This window comes from Hemiscyllium ocellatum, chromosome 17 (assembly GCF_020745735.1).
Source record: "Hemiscyllium ocellatum isolate sHemOce1 chromosome 17, sHemOce1.pat.X.cur, whole genome shotgun sequence".
Lineage (NCBI taxonomy): Eukaryota > Metazoa > Chordata > Chondrichthyes > Orectolobiformes > Hemiscylliidae > Hemiscyllium > Hemiscyllium ocellatum.
In genome coordinates, this window is record NC_083417.1 from 34,430,783 (window position 1) to 34,453,501 (window position 22,719).

A 22,719-nucleotide genomic window follows, 5' to 3' on the forward strand; every position below is an offset into this window, starting at 1 on the left:
GTAAAACTTGACCCCTTATTTTTGGCCAGAAAATCTAGATTTTTCCATATCTCATCTCATGTAAAAGTTAACCCTAGTTCTTCACAGATAACAGATCAACATTTGGGAGAAGATTTGTATCTCGGATACTCGTTGTTATGGTTCTGTTCGCCGAGCTGGAATTTGTCAGGGGACGAAATGTCTGCAGCACAAAGTAGAGTTCATCCAAAAAGCGCAACAACTACTTGCAGATACCAACTCCTACCATAAGAGGGAGTTTGACCCACAGCTCACTAATAGGATAAACAACACACTAAGGAACCTACAAAAAAACTGACAGATAACCAGGTTTGACCTACAGAGAATGAAACCTGAAAGCAACAACACCCCCAGATTCTATGGACTACCTAAAGTGCACAAACCAGACATCCCACTCAGACCCATAGTATCACTACCAGGGACAACACCACACAAACTGGCTAAAGAACTACAGCACAAACTAACACCTGATCAATGGATCCAGTCTATACAGTCAACACAGGAATTCTTGGACATCATCAGAGATATGCACATAGACAAGGAAGAAACTATGGTCTCATTCAATGTAACGGCACTGTTCACCTCTATCGACAAAACCGTAGCCAGAGGAAACAATAGCCAACCTGCTGGACATACAGAACAGACAACAAGACAGGGAATCTATCAACAAAGACAGCATACTCAAACTACTGAACCTGTGCCTCACAACACACTTCACATTCAACAACCAAATATATGGACAAATCAACGACACACCCATGGGCTCAGCCATCTCTGGACTCCTAGCAGAAGCGGTAATGCAAAGGTTAGAACAAACAGTCTTACCGCAAATTTAGCCCAAACTCTAGGTCAGATATGTAAATAACTTTGTAATCCTTAAAAACAAATAGAGAACACATACCGGATCATCAACGTCACACTCTCAGGAATCCGATTCACTAGAGAGGAAGAAAAGGACAACCAACTCCTATTCCTAGACGTGATGGTACAGAGAACACTGAACGGACAATTCACCATAAAGGTATACAGGAAAGCCACACGCACAGACCAAGTCCTAAACTACGAAAGCAACCACCCCAACACACTATTCAAAAGGGCCACAACACACTGCAGTCAACCAGAACTGCAAACCTACCTGTACAATGTATTCGCCAAACTCCCGCAATTTCATCAACAGATGCCTAAGGGAAAGACAACGGAATGAGGACATGCCACAACCCACAACCCAAAGGACTAGCCACACTACCATACATCAAAAACATTTCTGAACTGACAGACAGACTACTGCGACCACTAGGACTCATAACAGCACAAAACCTACAGCCACTCAGACGACAACTCACCAGAACGAAGGACCCAATACCCAGCATGAGCAAAACCAACGTAGTGTACAAAATCCCATGCAAGGACTGCACAAAACACTACATAGGACAAACAGGAAGACAGCTAACGATCCGTATCCATGAACACCAACTTGCTATGAAACAACATGACCAGCTATCCTTAGTAGCCACACACGCAGATGACGAGCAACATGAATTCAACTGGGGCAACACTACTATTATAGGACAAGCCAAACCGAGAACAGCCAGGGAATTCCTAGAGGCATGGCACTCCTCCACAGATTCAATCAATGAGCACATTGACCTGGACCCAATATACCGGCCACTGCAGTGGACAGCTGGAACTGACAACCGGAAGCGGCAGATACAAATCGCTATAAATGTCAGAGGAAACATCATGGAAGCGCTTCATTGGAGGCTCCCAAGCACTGAGGGTGTCACTTAGACTGGATGAAATGTCTGCAACACACATTCCCAGCTCGGCGAACAGAACCACAACAATAAATCAACATTTATGAGCTAGTGTGCCGGCCATCATGCTATGCTCTGGCTCCGCTCCAGGTTTTCAGATTTACTTGAATTTGTGTATTTTTTAATTTGTTCGTTTAGAGATCAATTGGGCTTTTGCTTATGATACTATATGAATCTTGATGGGCATGAACTTCAGCCATTCAAAAGTTGTATCTTTGTAATAGTCAACCCCATCAATTTAACCTTAAAATGTAGTCAGAAATATTCTAATAGATACGGTATGGCTTCATTTTAGCTGATGATGCCTTTAACTACTGAGATAACATGTTCTGTCATTTCCTGTCTGCACCTTGCTGCCTCTACATCTCCTCTTGTTCATGCTTTAAGATGTTCCTTAAAATGACTGGTGACGCACTTTGACTGAAGTGTTTGGTTAAGGAAGCGTAGAATTTGACAGTGCAGGAGGTCATTCAACCATTGGGTCCATACCAACTCCTGAAAGAGCTACCTGGCAGTTAAGGTATCCATCTTTGCAACTTGCAAAATTTATCAGGTCTCAAAGTACCTGTGATGTCAAGTTGACGTCATAACTTCATCCAGTGCAATCTATTGGAAGGGCTGGATGGTCTACTCCTGTTCCTAGTTCTTGTGTTCTAACATCGCGAATCCACCTAACCTGCACATCTTTGGATTGTGGGAGGAAACTAGAAACTGGGTAGAAACCAGTGCAGATGTAGGGAGAATATGCAAACCCCACATAGTCAGCCAAGTCCAGCATTGAACACTGGCAGCAGTGCTGATTACCGTGCCAAGCTGCCACCAGTAAACCTAAAAGGGGAGTCTGGTTGTTTTATGTATCTCTAGATAGTATTATTAAGCACATTTTATAGAAGCTTGACAGCAAGGGATGCTCAAGCCTTCAGACAGGAAATGACGTACTTTACTGTAGTAAATGGCCTGACTGGCAGGAGTTGAAAAGAAGTCCAAAATATCTCCTCCCTGTCCCAACCACATCAAAGAAGGTTAAATTCCAATAGAGGACAATATCTTTCCTGCAGCTTGTATTGTTCAAAATAAAGGTTTCAAAATCTAGGTTGTTCTTGGGGGAAATGTTGCAATCAGAAATTGCCTTTTATTATTCACTAAAGGAGTGTACACATTGCTGGCCAGGCCAGCATTTGTTGGCCATCCTAATTACTCTGGAGAAGGAGGTGGTGAGCTTCTACTTCAAAGAACTGCAGTCCTTGGGATGTAGGGACATCCACAGTTTTTAGGAAGGGCATTCCAGCATTTTGATTATGATGGTGGAGGAAAGAGAATGGTGTACAACTTGGGAACTTGCAGATGCTGACGTTCCTATATGATTGCTGCCTCTGTCCTTCTAGAAGGACAAAGGTTTCAGGTAGGATAGTACTGTCAAAGATGTTTTAGTGTGTTACTGCATTTTATAGACTGTACATACTGTTACAACTTTGGATTGGTTAGTTTCTGGACGTGAGTAACCTACAGGTTATTAGTAGTGGGGGGTACAGCAATTGTAATTACCACTAAACATCAAGGTACAATGGTTAGATTGTCTCTTGTCGAAGATGACATGTTACTTGTCACTATCACTTGTCATTCCAAGCATGGTTGTTGTCCAGGTCTTGCTGTGCATGGGCACTGACTGCTTCATATCTGAGGATTCATTAATTATGTTGAACATTGCACAACTATCAGTGACCATCCTTCACCTTTTGACTTTTATGTAGGGAATATCACTGAACCAATGATGTTGAATGCATCTTCAGCAATAAAAAATAGAATGATCTTAAACTGCTCATCACAATCCCACCTGTTACAATTTCTGCAGTAATCTCTATGCCTTTATCACAACTCCCTTGTCTTGTCTGACTGTTTATTTGGGCCGGATAATGAACAATTCCTCCTCTAAAATTAGACCTCTTTAGATCAAAGCTCACTAATACAGATGCTAGAACTCTGCAGTAAGGACAAATTTCTGAAAAATCACAGGTAGGTATGAAACATTAACTCCACAGATGCTGTCAAACGTGAGTATTCTCATAATGTTTCTGTTTTTAACTTGACAGTTTTGGTTTTATACATGGCAAGTTGTGCTGGGTAGGTTTCGTTTTTAAAAAAATTGTTTCCTATTGAGAGCAAGTAATTAGTCATGACAGACTGTAAAGTTAATGTTCTGTTCCAGAAGGCAGTTCTTTCAGTGCAAAAGCAAACTACTCTGGACGCTGAAAATCTGTAAGAGAAACAAAATGCTGAATTGGTTCAGGTCGGCTAATTAATGACACAATTAATATTCTAGGTTAAATACATATTATCACCTTTTTTCTGAACTTTATCAATGTCTTTCTGTTAAAAACATCATTCTATTAGGGTTCATATCTCAAGAGTTTAGAATTTTAGGCATGAAGGTTGCTCCTTGAACCCCAATTTCTATTCTAAATTGTGAACCCCTTATCCTGATATTATGCCCCTCCAGATCTAAACCTCCAGCCAGGGTGTAAAGCCTATCAACATTCACCCTGTCAAGTCTTTTTGAAACCTCATGTTTCAAGGAGCCACCCCCTCTCTTCTAACCTTGTACAGCCCATCCTTCTCTATCTGTCCTCTTAAAAGCAGCCTTTGTTGCCTCCCTACCCCTACCCAAAACATATATATTCTTTATTAATTTAAGACACCAGAACTTTACCCGGTCAAATACACCAGAACTTTACCCAGAAATCAAGTACAAAAACAGAAAATGTTGACTATGCTCACAGGCCAGTGTATCTGTAGAAAAAGAAAGTATGAACATAGTTTGATCACCATTCCAACTTTGCTATTTGCCTTTGAAGTTTTGGTTTCAAATCAATCTGTGAGCACGCAGTGACACTCTACACTAGCAGTTTGTATCCATGCTGTATGAAGAAAACTGTTTTGAAAAGAATGCATCTGGTGATAAGTCACTTAATGTTTGTTGATAATTGTTACACACAGCTTGCATTTGTACTTGTAATACATTATGGAATGCCTTTTTAAGAAAAACTCGTCTTTAGGGACAAAACATTCTGATAAAATTTCTGAAACCAGTTACATTGGAATGGTATACGCTGAAATATGGCAATTTCATGGCTGCTATTTCAAAGTATTTTTGATAAATCCTGTAAGTTGTGGTTTGATTTGCAGGTGGAGCCATGCCAATAAATACTCAAGCGCCACAAGTTTCGCAGCCTCCCTTTCTATTGGATGGTCTAGCATCACAACAAGTCTTCAATGATTTGGCTTCAGGTAGATTTTTTTTTTCTCCCACTTGGAATGGTTAAATTGTATCACACGAAAGCATCATGGAACTATTCAATGTGTGCTAGTTATTTAATGCTCTCATCAGTCATCCTTGAATTTATTTTTGGGAATTGCTTGTCAGTGGCATGACCAACATTTATTGATCATCCTATTTGCCCTTGAGAAGATGGGAGTAAGTTGCTACTTTGATCCTCAACCCAAATCCTTTTATTATGTGTAAATGTAATCCACCTAGACCAGGGGATTAGCATTGATTTTCATGACAATGCCTGTCAGAATAATGCAAGATGTAGAGACACTACGGATGCTAGAAATATGAAATAAAAAACAAAATACTGGAAGATTTATCAGCCAGCATCTATGGACAAAGAGGCTTCTGTTTCAGGTAAATAACCTTGTATCAGAACTGGAAAATGTGGAAGAAAATGGCTTTTCCAAGTACAAAGCCAGGGAATGGGAAGAGGAGGAGTTTCTCCAATACATCATGAGCTTATCAACCATGATCGAATGGAGGAGCAGACTCAGTGGCTGAAGTGCCTAATCTTGTTCCTATATTTTATTGGTCAGAGTCTAAGGAGTTAGGAAGGAGACTCCAAGTAGAATCTCCAAAAATATTAATCACCAGACTGTTAACAATACCAGGAGCTAATGTCTATATAAAAAGGAGGTTACAGCAGATGTATGTGCAGCTAAAGGCATGGTGCAGCCAGAGAAAAATTTTGGGTTCTTGGGGCATTGTGACAGGTTCTGGACGAAAAGAGCTTGTACAAGCAAATTGCCTTTCAGTAAAGGAGCCGGTGTTGGACTGAGGTGGACAAAGCTAGAAATCACGCAACACCAAGTTATAGTCCAACAGGTTTATTTGGAAGCACTTGCTTTCTGAGCACTGCTCCTTCATTGGGTGGTTGTGGAGTATCAGATCATAAAACACAGAATTTATAGTAGAAGATCAGTGTCATACAGTGAAATCAAACTTTCAACTTTTAGAGTGCAGGTTTTAATTTATTAATATGTAAATTCAAGAAGTTCTTTTGAGTCACCTTGAAATAAATTAAGGTTTTATAAGAAAAGGTGACATCTCAACTCAGGCAATGAATTAAAGCCATGGGGTCTGTCTGTAGAGGTAGAGTCTGTCTGTATCCCAATCTTGAGTAAGACTGGTTCTGTCCAGCCTTTCATTATCACTCAAACCTTCCATACCTGACAACATCCTGGTAAATCGCTTCTGAGCCCTCTCTAGCTTAGAATCTTTCCTGTAACAGGGTGAACAGAACTGGATACAGTTCTCCAGAAGAGTCAACATGACTTTCCAACTCTTACACTCAGAATTGAACAATGAAGGCAAACATGCTAAATGCATTTTTAAGCATCCTGTCTACCTGTGATGCAAATGTCAAAGAATTATGTACTTGAACCCCCTAGGTTCCTCTGTTCTTCAACACTACCAAGACTGCTCCATTAATTGTTTCAGTGGTGTCCCTCTTTGTTGTACCAAAATGCAATACCTCAAATTTATCCAAATTGAACTGTCTGTCATTTCAGCTGTTATATCAAAGGCCTTGCCTCCATCATAAAGTCAGAAGTGGGCATGCTCTACCTCTCTAATTGTACAGCATTCAACACCATTTGTGACTTATCAGATACTGAAGCAATCTGTACAAATGCAGCAAGGCTTGGACATTATTTGAGCTTTGGCTATTAAGTGGCAAATAATTGTGCTGCCTCCCAGAGAATTCACCTATTGCCCTGTGACATTCAAAATTAAACCATTGCTGAATCCACCTTTATCAACTTCCAGAAGTGGATCAGAAACTGAACTGTACCAGCCGTATAATCACTGACTGTAAGAACTGGTCAGAGGCTGGGAATTCTACAGCAAACTGCGCTCCTCCTGATGACTCAAAGCCTGTCTGCTATTTGTAGGGCCCAAATGAGGAGTATGATGGAATACTCTCCACTTGTCTAGAAGTTTATACACCATCTCAACTTATTCAGGATTTTAAAAACTACTTTATTTACATCCCATCTGAAACTTTCAACTTGCATTTCCTGAACCATGGCAGCAGTGTGTGCCATCCACACCATGCACTGACTCAACTCACTAAGCCAGCTTTTACCAGCACCTTCCAAACTTTAAACCTTTGCTGCCTTGAAGGACATGAGCAGCCAATACATGGAACAACACCAGCTGCAGGTTTCCGTGCAAACCACGCACCATCATCCTGACTTGGAACTTGTGTTCCTTCACTATCATTAGGTCAAAATCCCTCCATAACAGCACTGCGAGCATACCTACACTTCAAGGACTGTAGCAGTTCAAAAACAGCTCACCAGCACCTTGAGCATATTTAGGAATGGATAGTAAATGTTGGTGCTACCAACATCTTGTGGGTGCGTTAAAAGATAGTGAAGGAAATGAAATGGGCTTAGTTAGCTACCCTGTAAACCACATGAAGGTGGAATAATAAAAACAATTCAGAATTTCTGATTTGGATGGTGGCATTGCCAGAACACACACGATAGAGATTGCAAAATTGGATGATGTGAAATGGAATTCCCTCCAGTCTGGGTGAGGAAGCAATATGAAATGATGGGTAAACTCTTCTAGAAATGGAATTGGAGAAATTGAGGAAAGGAAGAAAAAAAAATGGAGATCATGTCTGGGAGGGCTAGAAGCTGGGAGCAGTTGATGACCTTTTCTATTCTATGTGAAAGGTGGACGTGGCGATTATGCTCTGTGCAAGTAAAAGAGATCAACAGGGACCCAGGGAGAAGTGGAACAATGAGAATTCCTTGTGGAACTAATTAGAGCCAGTACAAATTCTCACAGCAGCACCTCTTTGGAGTATATGAGTAAAGTTTAAAGGGAGTGGTGCTCAGTGTTTGGTGTGGTGTTGAACCAATCAGGCCATTGGTCAAAAAATACCTTTTAATGAACAGTTGAGCAGCAGACAAATTTGACCTCCATGTTAATAGTGGAAATGCTAAGTTGTCACTAAATGCAATTTTTTTACTCCATAGGCATTCCTCCTGTCACAGCGTACTGTAAAGGTGGCTTAAAAATAGAATTCAACTTCGAGCGTTCCAACACAAATCCCAATGTAACTGTTGTTACGATTAGTGCTACCAACTCCACAGAAGGAGACATGACTGACTTTGTATTTCAAGCTGCAGTACCAAAGGTATGTATTTATTTGGTTTATAAAATAGCTTAGAAACACAGGAAGTAGGCCATTCAGCCTTTAAGTCTGTGCTCTACCTTTTATTATAATGGTCGATCATCCAACTCAATATCCTGTTCCCTAAGTGCTGTATCCACCTTCTTTAACTTATTCGATGCTTTGACCTTGATTGCTTTCTGCGGTTGCTGATTTCACAAGCTAACCACCTTCTGGGTTTAAAAAAATGCTGCTTCTCAATCCTAAATGGCTTACCCCATATCCTTGTGCACACACGTGACACCCATGCATCCTCAAATCTGTCACTCCTACATGTGCACACACATTGGCTTATGGGGTGGACTTGTTTTTGCAGAATAACATTCTATTTTGATCAAAAACTGCATGAATCCATATAAACTCTAAAACTGTACAGAGGGTTTGTCAGTCTGACATAGTATTGGGGCACAGACTACTTATTGTTTAAAAACCAGAGCTATCTTGAGAATGTAATGTAGTAGTCCTGGGGTTTACATGTCCAAGAACAGAAGCCAGCATATCCCATTATAAAATATGAAAGTTTTAATCTGTTTATTGTATCACATCTCAATCACACTGGACTCCTTTGGCCATTAATTCTGTAAGCATGATCTCCAAACCATATCCTTAGACTGTGACCCAGTTCTGAACTCACCTGCCATCAGGAGCATCCTTCCTGCATCTACTCTGTCCAGTCCTACAAGAATTCTATAAGTTTCTATTCAATCCCCATTCATTATTTCTGAACTCCAGTGAATATGGTCCTGCTGATTTAGAGCCTCCTCATACTTTGCTGACCCTGAAATCAATCTAGTAAACCTTCGCTGTACACAGTCTATAGTAAGAACTATAGCAAGCTTGAGCTCTCCACTATCACCTGATGAAGGAACATCGCTCCGAAGGCTCGTGTGCTTCCAATTAAACCTGTTGGATTAAACGTGGTGTTTTGATTTTTAACTTTATAGCAAGAACAACCTCCAATAGATAGGAGACAAAAACTATATACATATTCCAGGTGCAGTTACACCAAGTCATAGTATAAGTTGCTACAAGGCATCCATGCTCCTGTACTGGAATCCTTTCACTGCATGCCAACATGCCATTTGTTGACTTTACCTCCTGCTGTACCTACATGCTTACCTTCAGTGACTGGTGTATGAGAATACCTATATCTTGCTGTGCATTCCCTTATCTAAATTTATGGTTATTCAGATAATCTGCCTTCCTGCAATCATTCAGTTGACATTAAGCAAATAGTTTGTTTTCATGCTTGAACATTGACTTATGAAGACAGCAAAGTGATATCCTTTGTAAGAGAACTGTTAGGTGCACAATTTGAGGAAAGGGTCATCACCGTGATCATTTTGAATTTGTGTTATCCACATATTCAGTTAACTGTTCAAATTGTACATTTCAAGTAAAGCAAAGATATTTCTAAGTATTAGTTAACATTGTGATTTGTTGTCTGTTTTGAATGCTAATATTCATGTTATCTATTTCTTAAATTTTGCAGACATTTCAACTGCAGCTTCTTTCTCCAAGTAATAACATAATTCCAGCAAGAAATGCAGGAGCTGTTACACAAGTTATTAAAGTGCTTAATCCACAGAAGGTATGTCCTAGATTTCAAATACATTTCAGTTTGTGTGAGGTTCTTGACAACATTTGAGAGAATCTTTAGGTGTTGTCTTTCTAGTCCTGATTGATTTTCTTCACATGAAGAGGCTTTTTCAAAACAGCTTTTACCTAAAATAAATATTGGAAGTTGCATGGCAAAAATTCCACATTTCTAAGCCAAATTGTCAAGTTTCACACTCGGAATGAATAATTTGCATTTAATTTCATTATACCTATTTATTAGAAAAAAATGAAATTCAAATAGATCTAACTGAATTGTTGACGCTTTGTAAATTAATTTTATCAATGAAATTCTCTTTAAAATTTAACTTGTAATGTGTGGAATTAAAACAGATTTTTCTGGTCATCGATTCTCATAACTTTTAATGGTACATTCAAAATAATTTATGATCTCAGCTGTGTTAGAAACTATAGTCGCAATCATAAAACTCATTCCTTGAGCGAAAGGCATTATTTATAAGTATTGTTTATCTTTGTCACTTGAACAAGTTTATTTAAGTGCAGTGTTGTTTGTTAATCATTGTTACACTTCATGGTTTCAAATGTAGGGTTAGCTTTTTAATGACTGCAATTTAAATAAGGCTGTTACTTCCCTGGGTTTTTGGTGTTTTTGCATGCTGGTATGCTTCAACTAGATGCATTTGAGTAACAAATGATATGTTAAGGAGTCATATGCAACTTCAATATTGCAAGTTCCAGACCCTTTTACCTAGCCTAACTTGGGTTGTGTCCTTCTGACAATATTGTTTTGCAGGCATGCACTTGTTAAAAAGTATTGTGAATAAAGTATACATATTAATTTTACATTTTAATGTGTCTCATTCACCAACATCTTATTCTGATATTACCACCAGTGTCAATTCTATATATTAAAAAAAACTTGTGTATTTGCAGTGTGGAAATATATCTCGTTTCTGTCAGCTCCCTTCACAGTGGAAGAGCAGAAATGGACTTTGTACAAATTTGTACTAGTTTTTGGAAGCGAGCCACCATGTCCACTCTAGTTCCCATTCAGGCTAATTTTTACATGCCAAATTCTCAATGAGCCAGTCAGAATTAGCAGTGGTCTTAGAATGTTTTGCGTTCAAAATGGTTCTTGATGATATGCAGCTTTACTAATACAGTTAAAATGGGTTTATCAAATAATTAACACTTTTAATCAATGTTTAGTGCAGCATGTGGTTTCAAATAAAAACTATGCAGCGTCATTTACTAGTTTCATGGGTGCACATTGGTTTGTTTAATAGCAATTTTTGTTTTTAATGTTTGTCTATTGGTGTCTGTGCGTTTTAAGAAAAACCTTGCTTCTAAGAGTTTCTTTATAGGCCAACAGATGGCTGCAATTAGCAAAAATCTTCAGTGATTTATTTTTGATCTGGGACATAGCCATTTTCCAGGGAGTTATTTAACTTGAGGTCGAGCTGCTTAACAATTGGAGAATGTGGATTCATTCATTTCCTTGGTACTGTGGCACAGTAACCTGGAAAGAACTACTTTGAAAACTGATTATTTTGCCTTTCTTTTTCTTTGTAATCTGGATACTGCTTGTAGTAGATTTTGTTTTGCTGGAGGAATGTAAAATGTGGGAGGCTTTGGCTCCTTAACACATCCAGGACACTCGGTATCTGATTGCTTAGAGGGTAGCAGTTCTTGAACAACATGTAGCTGAATTGGGTGTGGAATTTTAGATGCCTATTTAGTGAGCAGCATGACTGAACTGTTGGTGGATGATTTGAAGGAAAACACAGTACTATAGTACCTGAGGCTACTTTGTGAAAAGCAAGAGGCTAATAGGTAGATTAGTAGTAATGGGTGGCTCAATAGTTCGAGAGATAGACCGTCTAGTTTGTGGCCAAGATTGTGATTTCTCGTATGTTCTGCCTCCTGAGTACAAAAGTTCAGAACTTAATCAAATGACTGGATAAACTTCTGGAAAGGGAGAATGAACAGCCACTGGGAGTGGTACATGTGGGAACCAACAACATAGTGAGGGACAGCTTTGAGGTCTTGCAGGATCAATTTCAGGAGTTACGAAGTAGGTTGAAATGCAGGATCTAAAGGGCAGTAATCTCAATACTACCTGTGCCATGAACTTCCCCATTTAGGCAAAGACAGTGAAGAAGGTAAATGCATGGCATGACGGGTGGTGTAAAATGGAGTGGTTTAAATTTTTGGGACATTGGAGTCATTTTTGGAAAGGTGCCCAGAAGAGATGGGGTTTACCTGAGCAGAAAAGGAACTAATCTAGTTGAGAAGTAAATAGTGTAGTGGAGGTGGGAATGGACCTAGTTTGGAACTCCCAGAGAGGGCAAAAGAGAGAAGACAGAGAATGGGTAAAAGGAAGTGAGGGAAGACTTAATATTGTCAGTGAGCAAAGAAATGATCACTTTCCAATGGGCAAAAGAGAGAGAGCAGGGTTAAATTGCATGTATATAAAACTGTGGAGAATAGTGAGCAAAATTGGGGAAACTGGAGGCCTAAATTGCTTTAGGGGGATATGACATACTAGCATTGACAGAAACATGACTCTAGCCAGAACAGAACTGAATACTTAACATCCTGGGTTGCAAGGCTTTTTAGTAGAAACAGGCTGGGTAAAAAGGGAAATATTTAGCAGTCTTTGTGAAAGACCGTATCTCAGGGGCGATGATACTATGCCCAGATTAGAATTTATATGATTGGAGTTGAGGGACAGGAAGCTTGTGACCTTGTTGGGTACTTATTATACACCTCCAAATAGGAGGAAGTGGAAGAGAGCATTTGTACGCAGATTATGGAAATCTACAGGATAAGTAGAGTTGTGGTTGGTGGTTTCAGTTACTCTAGGGTAGACTGGGAAAAGGGTAGAGTGTGGGGCACAGAAGGGAACAATGTTCCTGCAATGTGTGCAGGAGAACTTTCTGGAACAGTACATTTCCACACCTCCCAAGGAGGGGGCTGTGTTGGATCTGGTCCTAGGAAATGAGGCAGTCCAAGCAGAATATCAGAGTGGGTGAGCTTGTGGGAAATAGCAATTATAACATAATATGGTTCAATTTTAAGTTGGAAAAGGATACCAATCAGTCAATGATTAAGACCCTAAAACTGGAAAAGGGCAGATTTTAGGGGTCTAAAAGTTGAACTGGAACACATTGACTTTTATCTCAACAAAATGCATTTCCAATCAATGAAAAAATGGGAGAATTTCAAAAGGAAGGTGAATAGGGTGCATAGCCAAGAGAAAGAAATACAGGTATCCTAAGCTGGATACATTGGATGACTGAGGATCGTATGCATCCTAGATTGCTGAGGTTCAGGGAGAAAATTGAGCCATTGACAGAAGTTTTCCAGGCCCCTCTGGACATAGGATTAGTCTCTGGGGATGGGGATTGCAAATGTGACCCTGTTGTTAACAAAAGGGACAAAAGATTATCCAGGAAACTACAGACCTGTCAGCTTGACACCAGTAGTGGCTTAAAAGATGGAGACCATAATCTAGGAGAAGGTAACTTTTTCTCCTAGTGTATATTTAATAGTAGACGGTCAACATGGTTTTCTCAAGGTCAGGTCATGTCTGACAAATTGAGTTCTTTGAGGTGACACAGGCAGTGGATGAGAATAGTGCTGTGGGTGTTGTATATTTGGACTTTCAGAAAACATTTGGTATAGTGCCACATGGCAGGTTGGTTACCAAATTGGAATGCTTGGGATTGACTAATCTTTGGCAGCATGTTTTAGAAGTGGCTAAAAGATGGGAAACAGAGGGTAGGTATTCAAGGTTTGCATGAAGATTTGTAGCTCGGGTGCTGGTTGCTGTAGTTGTGGGTGTTCACCGAGCTGGGAAGTTGATTTGCAGACATTTTGTCACCTGTCTAGGTGACCTGTTCACTGCTTTGGAGCCTCCTGTGAAATGCTGCTGTACTGTCTTCTGAAATTTATTTGGTTCCCTTCCTGCTGCTTTTGAGATCAAGAACACACCCCGGGTTATCAATGCTATGTTCACAAGGATCGCATTTATGAGAAAGGAGGAAGCCAATGATCAGCTCCCATTCCTGGATGTGATGGTAAAGAACACAACGCTGAATGCACCATAAGTGTACAGAAAAGCCACATTCGTGGACCAGATCCTGAATTAACAACAGCAACCACCCAAACATACAGGGTTTACAATACGCTGCAGCACTCCTGGCCTACGAAGAGAACATCTCGAAAGAGTCTGTGCCAAGAACACACACCCCTGCAACTTCATCCGCAAATGCCTAACAGATAGACAATGCGACAAAAAGATGCCACGACTTAACTCACTAGCCACGCTACCTAACATAAAAAAAACTCTCTGAACTAACAGCCAGATGTCTCTGACCACTCAGATTCATGACAGCCCTGACAGGCACGCTTAGACAAAGATCCTATATCCATGTGCAAAACTAATGTAATTTACAGGATTCCATGCAAAGACATATAGGCAGACAACTAGCAATCTGCATTCATGAACACCAACTATTCACAAAACTCCACGACCGGCTTTTCGTAGTAGTCAAACACACAGATGTCAAGAACCACAAATTCAACTGGGACAGCATAGCGATCAGAGGACAAATCAAACCAAGGTCAGTCAGAAAATTACTAGAAACATGGCACTCATCCATGGACTCCATCAAACTCTCAGACTTAGACCCAATATACCAGCCACTACCAAACAACCAGAAGCAGGAAAGCAACCAAATAAATTCCAAAAGAGAGTACAGTAGCACTTCACAGGCTCCAAAGTGCAGAAGAGGTCACCTAGACAGGGGAAAAAAAAATCTGCAAATCAACTTCCAAGCTCGGCGAATGTACCCACAACTACAACAGAGGGTAGGTATAAATTAACATTTCTCTGGTTGGCACAAGTTAAAAGTGGTGATCCTCCGGGATCAGTATTGGGACCTTTTTTGCTGCTTCTGATTTTTATATTAATGATTGGAGATGGGTGTTAAGGGCAAAATCTCTAAACTTGTAGATACCAATCTAGGGAGAATCGTGAATTGAGAAGATGATGCTGTGTGACTTCAGAGACACTGAGAAGTTAGCCAAATGGGCAGACACCTGGCAAATGAATTTCGGTGTGGAAAGTGAGAGATAATGCATTTTGGTACAAGAAAAATGGAGAGTCAATATAGTCTCAACTTTGAGAGGCATCTAGGTTCAGAGGGACCCTGGGAATCACCTGATTTTCTGAAAGTAGCCAGGCAAGATGACAGCTGTTAAATGGCTTATATGATCTTTGGGTTTGTAAATAGAGGCATAGAGTATAAAATCATAGAAGCGATTCTATCTTCACCTCAACAAGTTATTGGTCAGATCATGTTTGGAATATCACGTTCCGTTTTGGGCACTTTATTTAAATATATCGATGTTAAAGCCCTGGAGAGTTCAAAGGAGATTTGCTAGAATTATACCAGAAATGAAGGATTCTAGATACAAGGAAAGACATGAGAGATTGGAGTTAGTCTCCTTGTAGCAGAGACTGAGGAAGTACCATTACTGAGGCATTCAAAATTCTGAACAGTTCATCAGGGTAAAGAAGGATATTCTGTTTCCACTAGTTGGTTATGTCAGTAACATGAGGTCGCAATTTCAAGTTTGCCAACAAGGGAGCTGGAGTGAGATGAGGAAAAACTTGTTTACACAGTTGTTAAGATTTAGGATGTGCTGTCTGGGAGAGTGGTGGAGGATGATTCCATAGGAGGTTTCAAAAGAGCATATGTTTGCAAGTAAAGTTAGAGGGCTGCACAGATAAGGTTAGAGAGGAGTGCTCTCTCGGGAGCTCGTACCAACAAAATGGGTTGAATTGCAGCCTCCTGTATTGCAAAAATCTGATTCTATTCCATCGGGATCAAATACACACATACACTCAATTGGTTTGCGTGCAATATTATTCGTATGTTTCTGGAATGTAGCATTTTTTTTAAAAATTGTTAGGTATAAAAAGGATCTGATGATGTAATGAAGCACACAAATTTATACCAGGATAATACCAGAGGTGTCAGATCCACGTAATGAAGAATGGCTGGAGGGCAATCTGATCAGGTTTGACTGGTAATTCAGACAAGAACTTCAAATTCCACTGTAGTGCTTTTTGAGAATTTGAACTGAATTTTAGGAAACGAGTGGATACTATAAACACCAACTTTGTTAACGTTGCTAGCAACATCCATTCCCTGGGAGTCATTACTTTTTAAAAACAAAATATATGTCATGAAATTGCAAAGATTAGATAAGAGACAGTGGACAGATAATCTCCAATGATATTTTTCTTTATTCATTAATGGCACATGGACATCATTAGCTCAGCCAGCATTTATTGTCCATCCTTGATTGCCCAGTTAAGAATCAACCACATTGCTGTGGGTCTAGAGTCACATGTAGGCCAGGCCAGGATAGCAACTTTCTTCTCTAAAGGGCATTAATGAACCAGATGGGTTTTTGCTGACAATTGGCAATTGTTTCATCGTTAGATTTTTTAATTCCAGATTTTTATTAGATTCAAATTCCACTATCTGCATGGTGGGATTTGAACCCAGGTCCTCAGAACATTACTTGTGACTGCTGGATTAACAGTCCAGCAATATTACCACTAGTTCATTGCCTCTCCCAAATTGGTAAATTGAAGACCAGAAGTAGGTAGAGAATGAATGGGACCAATACTGCAATGGCATTGTTGCAGAATGTGATAGCTTTGTTGGAATAATCAAGAAAACAGTTGAGAATTTCCTGAATTAAAATGAGCTGAAAGATACAACTGTAAAGCAGTTTGCATGGATGAAACAGCACAGGTCAGATGCTGATCTCCTATGCCGTAATCTCCCCTTCTGTAGAATGGACAATAACATACATAGAAGTGCTGTTGTCTAGATAAATTATAAATAACAATATAAAAGGTAATAGTTAAGGTTCCAACTTAAAGAAAGTCATCATGAACTTAATGCAATTCCCTTTTGTAGATTTGTTCAAAACCTTTCTCTTCTCCCTAGTAATAGAACATAGACCATTACAGCACAGTATAGGCCCTTTGGCCCTCTATATGTTGCACCAACTTGTAAAACCCATCTGAATCCCATCTAACCTACACTATTCCATTCTCATCCATATGTTTATCCCATGACCATTTAATGCCCTTAAAGTTGGTGAGTCTATTACTGTTGCAAGCAATGCATTCCATGCCCCTACTACTGATTAAAGAAACTATCTCTGACATCTGTGCTACATCTATCACCCCTAATTTAAATCTATTACCGTGGTCTTTAAATTGAATGATATCCCGATTAATAGTCGTCTTATAGCTAAATCTATTATTTTCATTTATTCACATGCTTTGGACCGCATTAAGTCATATTTATTGCCCATGTCTAGTTTTGAGAGTATAGTGTAATGTTTTTAAAGTTGAATAACTTCTCAGCCACTTATTGCAAACCAGTTACACAGATTGCCATTGGTTGGGTTAGCAGGTATCTAATTACATAATTTTTACAAATACCAATAATTTCATGACTCTTTCTGCTGGCTATAGTCTGCAACTTACTGACTGGCTTTAAGTTTATAACTGAGTGTGATTTTTGAAGTTGTAGCTTCTAGATTTCTGGTCCAGTACCTTGCATGACTATTTAACTTTTACTTTAATATTGATAAGTTTTTGTCTTTTTTCTTTAAGCAACAACTTCGCATGAGGATAAAGATCACATATAACCTCAATGGATCACCAGTGCAAGATTTAGCAGAAGTAAATAACTTTCCCCCTCAGTCGTGGCAGTGATGTTTGGGTGGCAACGACCTCTTTTCCACAAGTGGATTTTGGTAAATCTTTGGGAAGGTCATATCCTAAGAGTGCCCTTACGCACAACATCATAACATGTATATCAGCCCTCAGTGTGGGAGGCAAAATTAATGAACAAAGTCTGAGGAATATCATGCCTACAAATGCTAATCACTTTTCAAAACACATCCATATTAGTCTCTATCAGCATCATGTTCATCGTTGGAGTATCTGCTTGTGGTACGCACTACACATCTTCCTGCTTTTATCCCACTGATCTTTGCAGAACTTGGAACATTTGCACAGAATAGTGAACCAGTTGTCAGTATGTGCCCAGCAGCTTTGCAAGATTTCAGAGCACATAAGAAGCAATTGTTTTCGATTACTCACCAATCACATTTATTAGGAACTTGAGGGGAAACCATTATAAATTGGTTGCAGTAGGTTCTATACTGTAATGATTATCAAACCATTCAACAAAGGATCTCAATAAAATGTACAACAGTCTTAAAAAGCATTTTTGCCCTCTCTTGGCATTTAACCTGTGAACAATACAAGTATTTAATTGGATGATGACCTTCAGCATTTTCTCATCTTTAATCTATTTCTAATGGGTGAGGGTTGCTGATGTTTACTCAGTCAGAAAAGTGCCAGTCAGTTCACTTACTGAATTTTGATAGAGGTCTTAAGTGTCCGTGACAATCCGATTTTTGCAGCAAAGAATCTTTAGTCACATCATTGTTCTCTTGAGCGATATGACTTCCTGCCTTGATTCTTTTCAAAAGCATAATTTTTTAAATAACCTTAACAATCTCAAAAGTTTGAATCACGTTTTTATACAAGTCCTTAAAACTAGTACTTTGATACAATTCCATCTGCACTGTGACTAGTTTAGGAAATGTTACTTTTTCACTTCTCTAGAATGGAAAGAGTTCTTGGTCCCCTCTGTTTTCCTATTGTAAGATTAATTTCCATAAAACTTAACTGCAAAATATTGGCAGTCAAACATTTCAGCCTCCTCTCAAAGTCTAATGCATTAAAGGTCAATGATAAAAATTTATTTCTCTGTTAACTTCATGTATATTATGATATACATTTGTACAGTTATTAAATTATGTAATTACTTCTGGAGGTTTTGACTTCAAATTTGGTTCAATATAAGTTTTGCACCAGATGATTAGCATTTTGTCAGTTGATAGAGTCCACTTGAATCTTTGGAAGTTCCTTTTTGGAAAAAATATGATTAAAACAGACTGATAGTCTACTCGATTTTATTAACTTAAAATTACAGAACTTCTCATGTAAGTAAATCGGTGCACTAATTTGCTGCCTTAAAGGCAATTAGGGTTAAATTAACAACAAATACTTTCGGGCAGTTTATGATTCTATTTTTGGATGAATTAAAAGGGATACTGCAATTTAAATCGAGATTTACCTAACTAAAACTGAGGATTGATGAAAAATGACTCCTAAACAAAAATGACTCCCCTTTCAGTGTGATGTTTAAAAGTAGCTTATAACATTGGAATTTTTTTGGAAATGATAAGTGTTTTCCAATGCAAAGAAAAACTGCTCGCCTAGCCTTTTATGGGTATGGTTTCCAACTGCCATCTTAGTTGAGCTTTTAAATAGTGGGTGAAGAAAAGAGAAATTCTATTTAATTTTATCAAAATAAAATATGTTGGACAGGTTGAGAAGTCCAGAATGTATAGGGCAATTGATGGTGTGTATACTTGATGCTCTTAATGTGTGTAACTGCAAAAGTGCTGCTGTTTCAATAAATGTGTAGGGAGGAGCAGAAGTTGCATTTTTAAATTGAGGCTACTGCAAAACATGGCAAACTGTTTTGATCTTTGAGGGGAGTTAGATTTAACTGTATATGCTAATTTGTATGCACAGTATGTAAGCTGGAGTGTGTTTGCAAGATCACATGAAATTAACATTCATCAAATCAGTTGAATTGTATTGGGAAATGTGAGACTAGTTTCTTTGTTTAATATGAAACCAATTAATACAATGGACAAAAGTTGGTTTTCTATTATGGTGTGTTGAAAGAATGAACTTATAGGATTAAAAATATTTTCATAATGTAGTCTCTGATAAATGAAATTATTGCCATATTTAAACAGAGGATCTGTGCTTTACACTGATTTATCTTGATCCTATGGATGGAGGTAAAGTGGGTATTTCTGTGTATCTGATGTCCATGCTGAGCATTCTTGCTTAGTTGTATATGTAACAGCACTGACTGCAAGAAAACACTCATCTCATCAAGAATGTGAATTATATTAACTGTCACCTTTCATCACTGCAAAAGTTATTCAGTGATAATTGATGCATTTCATTTAATGGTCCGTCTGATCTGATCACATCACTATCTTAATGGATTTCATTTATTTTGGATAACTTTTTTAAAAGAAAAGCTGTAGTCAAAGTTTAATTTTGAGTTGATGGCAATAGTAAATTGATTTAGTCTAATGACTACCCATACCATTTAAAACTAAATGTGAGCCAATTTTCTCATTCAGTGGAATGCTCTTTTGTAACTTTAATTTATTTTGAAAAGTGAAACTGTCTGTGAAAACTTCCAAATAAACTGGTTAAGAAAGTGACAATAGTTACAGTTGTACTCTCTTCACCAGTAACTTTGAATCATAATACATGCAAAGTAACTTTTAGGTTCTAATAAACTTTTAATGAATAGAATCCCAGAAAATCGGCAATAAATTTTTGCTCCTAGAAAAATTAAGTGCATTACTATAGTGTCCTCCTCCTTTTTTCTCCCCCCCCCCCCCCCCCCCCCCCCCCCCCAATTGGAGTTATTAATTGATGGTATGGTTACTTAAGCCTCTAAGAGGTTGAAAAGAAATTTCCATTAAGATACCAGCAATGATCATATTATGTATATTTATTGTATGTTGGCAGTTACATTACTGCATGTTGATGGCATATACCTAACCACTCTTAGAAATGTTTTCTTTTCAGTTTATTGTTGGGTGTGTGTGTCAGTTTAGGGTATCTTTTCAGTTATAACTTCTGAAATTGAATCACGACCTGTCATTTAATAACTTCCTGTTGAACAGGAGTACAATGATTTTTGAGAAAGCGGAGATTGAGATTTCCTACCTGTGATAGTGATCATGACCTCAATTTTGTATCCTTTTGTGACTTTAAGCTTTTCTACAACTGTCAGCTCTCATTACCTGTGGCCTCAATTGTAATGGATTAGCAAACAATCCAGATTGGGGAGGGGGGCAAGAAGTAAATCTTGATTTTGACTGATTTGATCATAAATATTCTTTTTATTCACTTGTTTTAGCTTTTGGGTTTTCTACTTCGGTCCTGATCAGTTGGTTTAATCAACTGGAAATTGAATTCTCCAGTATGAGACTTTGTTCCACATCATTCAAAATAATTATACATCTTTATCAATATCGGTGAAATAAACCAGTTTTCTTCAAAAAAGAAATTGAATTCATCTCTGTTAGGAAGGTTGAAAGGAATTCACATAATTTTTAATAGGTTTTGAAAAATTTAGCTACTGTATAGATGGAGCAAAGGTTGTCTTTTAAGTATTCTTGATAAAAATTAAGTTATCCAAAATATAGCAACTCCACCTACCCGTTAGCTCTTTCAAATGGCCAAGTTACAAATATTTGCTGTGTTGACTATTGTTCAAATCCATCATAACACGATTTTTTAAACTTTGATTATCTAAGCAGCTAATCACATACAGGGGTCAATATTAAAATGAGTGAAAAGCAGATCCAAGAACACTCTACTGTTGGATAGAGACTTCAGTATGAAAGAAAAAAAAGATTGGAGCCTTAAATTCAAAAGGAATTATTGTAATTAAATATTTGATTTGTGCATTTCCTGCAGACTGGGAAGAATATAGAAACACCTTAAATTGAGAAGTGGATGGGTAAGCTTCAGAAATAAGGCAGACATTTTAACTACTGATTAAATTCCTTTTATTTGCTGTGCAATAGCATTGAAGAAATGTGGATCAGCTTGTTTTCAGGTTCCATGTTGATCTGTCAACCAATCTCTGCTTTGGAATTTTGTGCTGTAAACTGGCTTTTTCTGCACTAGCACCTTTACCATTCTATATCGACTCCAAATTTGAACCTGTTGTTTTGTCACATGGCTTCAAAGTTCCATATCAGTCCTGCCTCCATTTCTTTCACTGGACCATGTGTAGCAAGACATACGTGCATTAATCCTGGAGAAATTGTTTTCATTGATTCTATTCATATAGGGTGTAAATTAATCTTTGTGGAACTATTTCCTAAACTTTATGCATGTCTCCAAGAGTCTTAAATGGCATCAGTTATAATCTAACATCTATGATTAAACAGAGTTCTGTTAGTTTCACCTCAGCACCTTAATGCCAGACTGGTACATTTATTTCAGTAATAGATGTGAGTAAGTTAAGGTCGAAAATAGCTATTCAGATGATTCCATTATAGCAAGATACATATTGTAATTGGCATGTTGTAATTTTTCTTGTGAAGTTCACAGCCAGCATAGCTGTGAGACGTGAAGGGGTTGTGATGTCATAGATAATATGTACCTGAGGAAGCCTGATAGCAGTTGGGTTAATCCATATCCCTTCAGGTGAGTGTCTATCTAGGCATATGCAAGTATGGTTGTAGGATTTGAGGAGGAGTCTGTTTCCACTTCCCTTTTTACTAGAACCAGTTTTCAAAAGCTTTTCCTACCAAGGTAAATACTTATGGAAGCTGAGCTTGAAATAAAAGATTTAATTGATCTGAAACATGGTCTTATCCAGGGTGTAAAATGGAGGTTGGAGTTGTCAAATTTTGAACTATTGCAGTCTAATGTGTACCTCTGAAAATTGTTTAAAACTCTGTTCAGAATGCATGACTTAAAAATAAAACCTGTGTAAATAGTCTGATTTGTACTTGATTTCCACTACCAAACATGTTAAGAGCAGATTTGACTGGTGAAACTG

General features: G+C 38.4%; 1 protein-coding gene across 1 annotated transcript in view; it reads left to right on the forward strand.

The window, feature by feature from the left end:
• ap1g1 (adaptor related protein complex 1 subunit gamma 1) overlaps nucleotides 1-18,255 on the forward strand; it is a 113,540-nt gene extending 95,285 nt beyond the window's left edge. The window contains exons 20-23 of the mRNA XM_060838070.1: nucleotides 5,016-5,117; nucleotides 8,154-8,314; nucleotides 9,843-9,941; nucleotides 17,640-18,255. Coding sequence (XP_060694053.1) covers nucleotides 5,016-5,117; nucleotides 8,154-8,314; nucleotides 9,843-9,941; nucleotides 17,640-17,741 — 464 coding nt within the window. The 3' untranslated portion in view covers nucleotides 17,742-18,255. The remainder of the gene's footprint in view (nucleotides 1-5,015; nucleotides 5,118-8,153; nucleotides 8,315-9,842; nucleotides 9,942-17,639) is intronic.
• Nucleotides 18,256-22,719: the final 4,464 nt, after the last annotated feature.